We start from the raw sequence: 10,501 nt of genomic DNA, 5'->3' as shown, positions 1-10,501 counted from the left end.
GCCAGCCATCTGCGGCCGCGTCCCGCGTCGGGTCGCCGCGCCCGGCCTCCCGCCAGCCAGCCGACCTCCACCCCTCTGCGCCGCACCGCCACCCCTCTGCGTCGCGCGCCCGACCTCCTGCCAGCCAGCCCGCGCCCCCCCGCCACCCCTCTGCACGGCGAGGGAGGTGCAGGACGGTGAGGGCAGGACGGCGAGGGAGGTGCAGGACGGCGAGGGAGGTCGAGGGAGGTGCAGGACGGCGAGGGTGGGACGGCGAGGGCAAGGCGCGAGAAGGCCACGAAGGGCGCGCGCGGGCAGGTCCCTTCCTCCTCCTCCCACCTCTCCGTCCTCGTCGGTGCCGGCCACGGAGGGCGCGGGCGGCCGGGCGCGGGCGCGGCCAGGCGCCCCCTTCCTCCTTCCTCCTCCCTCCTCTCCTCGCTCGTTGACCTCGCGGGCGGTGTGGCTGCTGCACATGCCGTGCCAAGGAGGGATGGTGGTACGCGGCGGCGAGGCCCGTGCCAAGGAGCGTGCGGCGGACGGTGGCAGGCGTCCTCGATGGTGCTGGAGACGGTGTCGAGCTGCGGTGCCGCCACGCGTCCTCGAAATGCGTCTTGGATGGGGGGGACGGCTGGGAAAAATTTCGTCCCAGGGTCAAAATCTTCGCCGGCAGCCCCCCAGGCGGCGAAAAAAACACCTCCTGGGGAGGCCAACGGCTGGAGATGCCCTTAGGTGGATGCTGCTAGCCTGCCGTGGACAACTGTTTGTTTACACAGGAAACTTTGTCTCAGCAACAGGAGAAGTGGCAGAACCAGGAAGAAGGATGCTGACTAACTGGCAGAGATACGAGAAGGGAATGGAAATTTGGGTTCACGAAACAAGCTTTCGCCCGGCTTGATGCAATTTGGGTTGGGTGGAAGATACTTAACATGTGCAAGTTGCTTTCATTCTTAGGTTGGAAAAAACTCAAGTTTCTCATGATTTCAGTGGCAGACTCAGGTCCCACATTCCGAATTGAATATGTGTTAACATGTCTTCACATTGTCATGGCTACTTCAATCGATATCCTTGAATCTCCCACTGTACACCACATATGAAGTCATAATTATCCCTTTTATTCACGAATGAATACAATATGTGCTGCCTGTTTCGTGCTTAACATCTACTCCCTCCGTCTGGAAATACTTGTTGGAGAAATGGATGAAAATGGGTGTATCTAAAACTAAATTGCGTCTAGATACATCCATTCCTTCGACAAGTATTTTCGGACGGAGGGAGTATTTAGTATACATGATCTTGGTTCTTGGGCAACTTCAGTTGCTAAACATTTTTATTTATATATTTGAAAGATACAAGACACTCTTTCCTAGCGCATAATTTAGATAGAGTTAAATGCATTGTCATTTAGAAAAAATCCCCGGCGCGGCGAAGCGCGCATATCCATCTAGTATGCTTCTAGTCTCAAAGTAAATGTAAGGTGGATGATGAGCTAGCGCAACTGCTAGAAAGCACTTTGCGTACGATTTGCTCGTTTGCACACACACACAATCAGAAGGTTGATAGCTGAATAGTTGATTATTCTCAAACGAAAAAACTGAATGGTTAATACTACCAAAATCAGACCTTCCAGCAGCAAAACTGACGACGTACTTGGACTGGACCTCTTCGGCGTGGACGTCGCCCTAGTTCGCTGGAAAGTGTGCGGCCTCCGGCTGCCTTCTTCTACTGCTTCTTGCTGGATATGGCAGGGGCGGAGCAGGTTGAATCTCAGGTCAGGCAACATCATCGTGGCGTCTGTCCCCAACCAGGGGCGTGGCGGCCGCGGACGAGGGCGACGCCACGCGGTATCCGATCAAGCCGAGCCATCTCGGAGGACCAAGCGAACGAAGATCTGGACTCGGAACGTGTGAGGTGCGAGCGTACGGGCCTTCCAACCGGAGTCGGCCGTGCCTCCCTTCAATAAAGGGTCTCCACCACCTCACCGCAACACCAACGCAAATCAGCGCTCCACATCCAACGAGATTATAATACACCACAGACGCAGCGAATCGACCAAAGAGAGTTGAACGCCATGGCGAGCGCGGCGGCGTCCAAGAAGGCGGCGAACCGACTGGTGGTGGAGGAGGCCGCCACCAACGACGACAACTCCGTGTGCACCCTCCACCCCGCCACCATGGACAAGCTCTCCATATTCAAGGGCGACATCGTGCTGCTTAAGGGCAAGCGCCGCCACAGCACGGTCTGCATGGCACTGCCTGACGACACCTGCGAGGGCCACAAGATGAGGATCAACAAGGTAGCCCGGTCCAACCTGCGCGTGCGCATCTCCGACGTCGTGTCGGTGCACCAGTGCCACGACGTCAAGTACGGCAAGCGCGTGCACATCCTCCCGTTGGACGACACCATCGAGGGCATCGGGGGGAACCTCTTCGACGCCTACCTCAAACCCTACTTCGTGGACGCCTACCGCCCGGTCCACAAGGGCGACCTCTTCCTCGTGCGTGGTGGCATGCGGAGCGTGGAGTTCAAGGTCATGGAGATGGACCCTGCGGTGGAGTACTGCATCATGGCGCCCGACACGGAGATATTCTGCGAGGGCGAGCCGGTCAAGAGGGAGGATGAGGAGAGGCTCGACGACGTCGGCTACGACGACGTGGGTGGCATGGGGAAACCGCTGACTCTCATCAGGGAGCTCGTCGAGCTGCCACTCAGGCATCCGCAGATCTTCAAGAGCATTGGCGTCAAGCCTCCCAAAGGCATCCTCCTCTACGGCCCTCCCGGGTCCGGCAAGACGTTGATCGCCCGTGCGGTGGCGAACGAGACCGGGGCCTTCTTCTTCCTTATCAACGGCCCGGAGATAATGTCCAAGATGGCTGGAGAGAGCGAGAGCAACCTGAGGAAGGCCTTCGAGGAGGCCGAGAAGAACGCGCCCTCCATCATCTTCATCGACGAGATCGACTCCATTGCCCCTAACAGGGAGAAGACTCACGGCGAGGTCGAGAGGCGCATCGTCTCCCAGCTGCTGACGCTCATGGACGGCATGAAGGCACGCGCGCACGTCATCGTCATGGGCGCCACGAACCGTCCCAACAGCATCGACCCTGCCTTGAGGCGCTTCGGGAGGTTCGATCGCGAGATCGACATCGGCGTGCCGGACGAGGTCGGCCGCCTCGAAGTGCTCCGCATCCACACCAAAAACATGAAGCTGGACAAGGACGTCAACCTTGAGGTGGTTGCCAAGGATACGCACGGCTACGTCGGCGCCGACTTGGCCGCACTCTGCACCGAGGCGGCGTTGCAGTGCATCAGGGAGAAGATGGACGTGATCGACTTAGAGGACGACACCATTGATGCCGAGATCTTGAACTCCATGGCCGTCACCAATGACCACCTTAAGACGGCTCTCATCGGCACCAACCCGTCCGCGCTTCGTGAGACCGTCGTCGAGGTGCCCAACGTCAACTGGAACGATATCGGCGGCCTCGACGGCGTCAAGAGGGAGCTGCAAGAGACCGTACAGTACCCGGTCGAGCACCCAGAGAAATTTGAGAAGTTCGGCATGTCGCCGTCCAAGGGCGTCCTCTTCTACGGGCCACCGGGATGTGGCAAGACCTTGCTGGCGAAGGCGATCGCCAACGAGTGTCAGGCCAACTTCATCAGCATCAAGGGGCCAGAGCTGCTCACCATGTGGTTCGGTGAAAGTGAGGCCAACGTGCGTGAAATCTTTGACAAGGCGCGCCAGTCTGCGCCGTGCGTCTTGTTCTTCGACGAGCTTGACTCCATCGCAACCCAGAGGGGAGGCAGGGTGGGGGATGCCGGCGGCGCGGCGGACAGGGTCCTGAACCAGCTGCTCACCGAGATGGACAGCATGAACGCCAAGAAGACGGTCTTCATCATCGGCGCCACCAATAGACCGGACATCATTGACTCGGCGTTGCTCCGTCCCGGCCGCCTGGACCAGCTCATCTACATCCCCTTGCCGGACGAGGCCTCGCGACACCAGATCTTCAAGGCCTGCCTCAGGAAGTCTCCTGTGGCCAAGGACGCCGACCTCGGTGCGCTGGCAAGGTTCACCGCCGGCTTTAGCGGTGCCGACATCACGGAGATCTGCCAAAGGGCGTGCAAGTACGCCATCAGGGAGGACATTGAAAAGGACATAGAGAGGCAGAGGATGGAAAAAGACACCATGGAGATGGACGGCGGGCAGGAAGAGGAGGAGGTAGCAGAGATTAAGGCGGCTCACTTCGAGGAATCGATGAAGTACGCGAGGCGGAGCGTGAGCGACGCCGCCATCAGGAAGTACCAGGCATTCGCGCAGACGCTGCAGCAGTCTAGGGGGTTCGGCACCGAGTTTCGCTTCCCGGCGCAGCCACAGGCGGCGGAAGCTGCTGTCCACACCTCCACGGCAGCTGATGAGGATGAAGACGATCTGTACAAGTAATCCAATAATCATTGTTAGAACATGAAGTAGGAGTACCAGAATATTATAGACTATGTTTTTGTTCTGTTTTCTCTCATCGGTCATGTATATTATTGATTCTTTCCTGTATATAATTTTCGTCTTTAAGAATTTTACATACATCATAGAAATACAGTTGATGAAATAATAAGCTCCTTGTTGTGCTTATCTAGACTCTGAAAACTAGCCTAAGCGTTAACTGAATTGTCGGTTACACGGAACTGAAATAATAAGCTTCTTGTTGTGCTTTCCTAGACTCTGAAAACTAGCCAAAGTGTTAACTGAAATAATAAGCTCCTTATTGAGATTGTACTATTATCGTTCTCTGAGGCCAACTCCAACGCGCGACCCATCCTCTCCTTTCATGTCCGTTTGGGCTAAAACGGACAGATAACACGGCCCAACGCGTGGCCGCATCCGCAAATTTTATCCGTTTCGTGTCCGGCCTGCATCATTTCCAGTGCAAACATGCACCCGGTTTGTGGCCACACGGACGTCGAACGGACGGGCACGCGCTTGCTCGTCATCCGCCTCGGGGACGCGTGGCGGCCATCCACCTACCACCACCGTCCAAATTCAATGCACACGAGCGGCGGGCCCCGGTTGTCATTCACATGGGCGGAGGGGTCGTCGTCCTTCTTAATGTGGAAGCCGTTGACCGGCCAGTCCATAGCTTTCACTTTCTGGCCGGCCTGCCTCCTTGAGCCCCGACACGAGCGAGCAAAACCCTAGCCAGCGCCACCGCACCTCCACTCGCCCACCTCCCCGCCGGCGCCATGGGCTGGCATTGGATTAACAACAAGGGTAAGCACGACCACGAGGCCGACTCCTCCTCTGGCCGTCGCCGCTCTAGCAGATCTGCGTCGCCCGCACCACCATCTCCGCCCGCACCACCTGCCTTTCGGCTCGCGCCGCCGGTGGCCGTCCAACGCAAGAGGATGTACGTCCACATCGACGTCTGCCGCTGGTACTGGGAAACGTCCACGCCGCTCCCGTGGGGAGATGTTCATTTGCTAAACAGCTGTCATCTCTCCGCGGACCACGTGCCAATCCCGGTGGTGCCGGTGAGCGGCCGCGCCCACCGCAAAGAGATCGACCGTCGCGGCCAATAGCTGCCACCGGATCTGCTGCGGGACACCAAGTACGCCATCGACTCGCCCCTATGGGACACGTGGTTCCGCGATGAGCATGACCTCGTAGACGGTCCTACTTTGCTGGCCAGCGCCCATCGCGCCCGGCTCGTGCAGCCAGCCCGCCCCAAGCGCGCGGCCGTAGGTGTGTGCGCGGCATCTCGCCGACGCTGTCCCCTGCACCGGCGCCACGCATGACCGAGGAGGAGGAGGCCCGACTCATTAGCCCTTAAATGGAGAATTCCATGAACACGCACGACGAGTGTCAATGGGATGGCCTAGAAACCGCTCTGGCCCTGTCGGCGGCCCGCCGACGTGGCCATCCCGGAGATGGACGTCGACGTCAAGAAGGAGGTGCAGGAGGAGGTGGTGGAGGAGCAGCCCCTCGCCGTGTGGGACCCTCATCTGGTGGGCCAGCAGTGGAGCTGTTCTTGTAACCCGCCGGAAATGGCCGACTTTGTGGGAGTCGGCCCATGGTCAGCAACGCCCCCGCGATCGCCGGGGCAGGAGCAGGAGCCACGGGAGGAGGTGGTGCAGGCGCCAGCGGCGCCTCCGGTCTGGCAGGGGCAGCCCACCTGTGGCATCCACCGCCCAACGTTGACCTCACCAGCGACGACGACAAGTAGGACGGCGACTCCTGAAGACAACGGCGGCCACCGGCAATGGGCCTTTATCTACTTTTTTATGTCTTTTATTAAGTTAAAGTTTAATTAAGACCTGCGTTGAACTTTGGTAATATGAACGTATGGACATTTTATGTTTATATTCATGTTTTCGTATTATTTGCAAGTTTATTTCTTTTTATTTTGACAAAAAATTAAAGTCCACGACCCCGGGCGGTTTGGAATGAGGCGGGCCTGTTGGGTGCATCGATGCCCGCACGACCGCAAACGGACGACCATGTCCGTTTTCCTGCCCCAAACGGACGAAAAACGGACGTAACAGACGTCTGTTTGGGGTCACGCGTTGGAGTTGGCCTGACAACCCCTCTTTGCTCCTGCACAAGACCACTGGAAACAAAAAGGAAAATTTCAAGTCAATTTTTCCTAGGTTTCCTTATTGAATTCCAATCAAAAAATCAATGAAATAGGATTTGGATCAGAAAATCAGGAGAAGAAAAGCAACCGAACATAGATCCTGCTATGCCCAACCCTTAATTACCCATAGTTGCTCCGGTTAATTTCTCATTGAACTTGTAAGAGAGCACCTCTTGTCTTGAAACTTATGGCTCTCAACAGTCTTAGTTTCAAAGAGTTCTTTGTTAGCCAACAATGAGTTTGATCTCTACTACCCTTATCCAGAGGCCAATTGTTGTACCCAACTGAATGTTATTCAGCCCGGCCTTTCACAGTATGATCTTCCTGTTGTGAGTTCTGGTTGGGGGAACTTGCTTGGTGCTCATGATCAGTGTCCACCATCAACGGCCGGGCTGGGCATACGGTTTGCAACAAAAGAAAGAAAGAAGGGAAGTTTCTTTAGGGTTTAATTACTCACAAGTTCCTCTAGGTTTCGAAGAGTTAAATTACTTTCTTAAGTTCCTCTTTAAGGTTTCAAAAACCTATAAATTGCTGATTGGAGTGGCCACTGTCATTCCTGCAATTAAATGGCTATGGAATTCCCGCTGCCAGCTCAAGTAGATCTTTTTTTTGGCTGCTAATCCAAAATAGATTGAATACCAATGCACTCCTGCAGAGGAAATTTTTCTTTGTTGCAGACTGCACTTGTGTTCTATGTGTCTTGCGAGTTCTGGAAACAAGGATCTCTTTTTTTATTCCATGTGAATTTGGACACCGATGCACTGTGACATTGAGGGACAGATTAATCAACTTAAAGCATACTTTATCATGCAATTCTTCCTTGAGTTGATCACTTTAACTTCCTGGGGTATTTGGACAGTACAAACAATTTCATTTTGAAAGGCATTCAAACAAATTTGTATGCCTGCCAGAGGAACTTCAGTTGATTCAAGAAAGAAAGTTAGGGTTCGTGCCTCTCGCCGGCGCCGGCACAGGTCCGCCTCGTCTCCGGTGGCCCTAGGGCCATGGAGGCACGGTGGATCTTGCCAAGGGCCGGCGGGAGGGCTCTGTTTTTAGTCGTTTTTTTCAATCTTGTTAGGGTTTGTGTCCTACTTAGGAAGGCGAGACGGCGGCGGCTCCCTGAAGATGGAATAAAGGTCTCCCCGCCTAGCCCCCGTTCCGGCGGTGCGTCTAGCATCGTTGGTGGGCGTGTGGAGCTGTCTCTGGCAGATCTATCTTTGGTGGATTTGCTCGGATCTCGTCGTTGTTTGTCTACGTTCGTGTGTCTTCGTTTTGGATCCTTCCGATCTACGTTATTTTTCATCGGCGGCGGTTGCTGTTCTGGGGTGCTGGTCATATGGGGCCTTAGCACGACGACTTTCCGACTGTCTACTACAACAAGTTGTGCCCGGGTCCGACGATGGAGGGGCGATGACGGCGGCGCGCCTTCAGCTCGCTTCGGTACCTGTAGTCGTTGCTAGGTGGTGGCAGTTTTTTCAAAGAAAAAAAACTTCAGTTGATTCGGTACAGAGCGGTAGAGCACAGCGAAATAGATACAATGCTTTTGGCGATTAGATCCAAATATCCAATCCTTTCCATAACGGCAGTAGCAGTGTCTTCGTTGTACAATTTCTCTGCTGTATAGCTCTTTCTTTAGTTTTTATTTGGATTAACTTCTTGTTCAAAAAAATCAAAAAAATTAAATGTGTATGGTAGATAGGGAGGACCTGGGTGAGTAATCCGCATGTGGATTTACGGCTTTTTTAGCCGTGGAGGGGTTTGTAAAAGGGTTGGCCTTTCTTGGCCTCTTCTATCTATCTTCTCGATGCGTCAATCTTGACGTATCACTTGAAAAAAAATTAAACGGAGATTCTTGTTAATTACTCCTTTCATTCGGAATTACATGTCTTAGAAATGGATGTATCTAGAACTAAAATACATCTAGATATATCCATTTTCGCGACAAGTAATTCCGAACGGAGGGAGTATAATTCAATTGGTTTATACTTTATAGCATAGCGCAACAATACCATTCCACTTACATTTTCAATCACGATAACACGCAGCCACTAGTTACTCTTACTCCTACGAGCTTAGCTTAGCTTATTATAACGGCAAAAGAGATTGTCACTAGCCCCATCGCTCCAACTTCCCTATTGTAACCTCACAAACTGACTGCCATTGGTTTCAGTTCAGACGAGCTTGTAGCCGGTGACCCAGACGTTCGCCGGCGACGCGGTGTGGGCGTACTCGAACTTGAAGTTCCCGCCGGCGGGCACCGACGGGCCGTGCCCGGCAGCACGTGGCCATACCGCTTCTTGTCGAGCCCCGTCACCGGGCTGTAGAGCTCGGCGATGCCGAGGTACAGCTCGTGCACCGTCTTGTTCAGCGACCTGTTGGTCACCGTCACCGCGTACCGGTGGTACGTCCGGCCCTTCTCCGTCCATGACGCCGTCGCATTCTGCTCGATCACAATCGGCGACGCGTGCTCACCTTGATCGCCGGCTGCAACGCGCACATGGTGAAGAATCAAGAGTTAGTCGTCTCTCGGATTGGGTACTAAAAATGACGAAAACTCTGTTACTGAACTGAATCTAGAAAGCCATGATGTTGGGTAGATTATTACCGGCAGAAAGGGATGGCGCTACTGAGGTCTGCTTGTCAAGCCCTGCAAGAAAAGAGTCACGGATCAAATGATGCTTCATCCCTGAGATAATAACTTCTGAAAAATTGGGTGCAAAGACGTACCATCTGGAATTGACCGGCCAAACCGGCCGCCGCCGGCGAGCCGAGCGAGCACGCCCATGAACGGCGCGTTGTTGTAGGTGGGCGCCTCGGTCTGCTGGTAGTTGTTCCTTGCGTCAACGAAGTTGTCGTACTCGTCCGGCCCGCCAACGATGGCGCCGTTCTAGCAGGTTCGGCTTGCTGCCCTTTCGGGGATACCAGATCTTGTACCCGGCTTTGCAGGCCACAAACGACGGGTTGGACTTGAAGGACACGATGGACGCGCCGCGGTGGTGGGTAAATGAAGCCGTACCCGACCATGTAGCTCGTCGCCCTCGGGTTGCTCCCCAGCACACAGTCCACCTGGGAGTTGGCGATGTTAGATAATAGCTAGAAATAAATGAGAAAGAGAGATACGGATTTTTACGTGAAAACCCTTGCGGAAGAAAATCACGGACGCACGGAGGCGCAATTATTATAAGGAGGAGTATTATAAGTACGAGACGACAGACCGTCTTATGTGCGACTACATATGATATATATGAGGGGCAACACATAAGAGTCGTTATAGGACAAGTAAACGAGTTATACTCGTACGCCTCCGTACCAACGCAAAGGCCCACACCGTATGTACTATGTCTAGTCCAATACGCTAGAATTTGGATCACAATTTAACAATCTTCACTTTGAGCTAAATTCCCTCCAGTAGTCAAAGAAAGTAAATAACACCATCCAAATAAGCATAAACACCTTGTGCGTTAAAGTCCATAAGACTACTGAGAAATACCAAGCAAAGCTCAAACTTATTGGTAGGAACTAGCTTTGTCATCATGTCAGCAGGATTATCATGAGTACTTATCTTGCATACCTTCAAATTGCCTTCAGCAACAACATCTCGAATATAATGAAATCTGACATCTATGTGCTTTGTCCTCTCATGATACATTGAATTCTTTGTAAGATATATAGCATTTGACTGTAAGAAAATACGGTAGGGCAAGATGAATCTCCTCAAACGTCAGTATACAGACCTTTCAACCAGACAGCTTCTTTGCATGCCTCAGAAATAGCCATATACTCGGCATCAGTAGTGGAACAAGCCACAATAGACTGCAAAGTTGCTCTTCAACTCACAACACAACCACCAATGGTGAAAACATAACATGTGAGCGATCTTCTCTTATCCAAATCGCCAG

General features: G+C 53.6%; 1 protein-coding gene and 1 long non-coding RNA gene across 2 annotated transcripts; one reads left to right on the top strand and one right to left on the bottom strand.

The window, feature by feature from the left end:
• The first annotated feature begins 2,047 nt into the window (after window positions 1-2,047).
• LOC119305957 (cell division cycle protein 48 homolog) lies at window positions 2,048-4,417 on the top strand. The gene has a single exon (XM_037582335.1). The coding sequence runs from the start codon at window positions 2,048-2,050 to the stop codon at window positions 4,415-4,417; it is 2,370 nt and encodes a 789-aa protein (XP_037438232.1).
• A 4,546-nt stretch (window positions 4,418-8,963) lies between these two features.
• Window positions 8,964-9,382, bottom strand: LOC119313095. Its single transcript, XR_005151501.1, has 3 exons — window positions 9,330-9,382; window positions 9,208-9,249; window positions 8,964-9,086 (listed from the first exon to the last, which is right to left on the bottom strand). It is a non-coding gene; the product is annotated as an uncharacterized LOC119313095 (long non-coding RNA).
• Window positions 9,383-10,501: the final 1,119 nt, after the last annotated feature.

This window comes from Triticum dicoccoides, chromosome 5B (genome assembly GCF_002162155.2).
Source record: "Triticum dicoccoides isolate Atlit2015 ecotype Zavitan chromosome 5B, WEW_v2.0, whole genome shotgun sequence".
Lineage (NCBI taxonomy): Eukaryota > Viridiplantae > Streptophyta > Magnoliopsida > Poales > Poaceae > Triticum > Triticum dicoccoides.
This window is presented reverse-complemented; position numbering and strand designations above follow the sequence as displayed.

Coding starts and splice junctions, on each gene's coding strand:
- LOC119305957 (XM_037582335.1), top strand. CDS start 2,048: ATGGCGAGCGCGGCGGCGTCCAAGAAGGCGGCGAACCGACTGGTGGTG.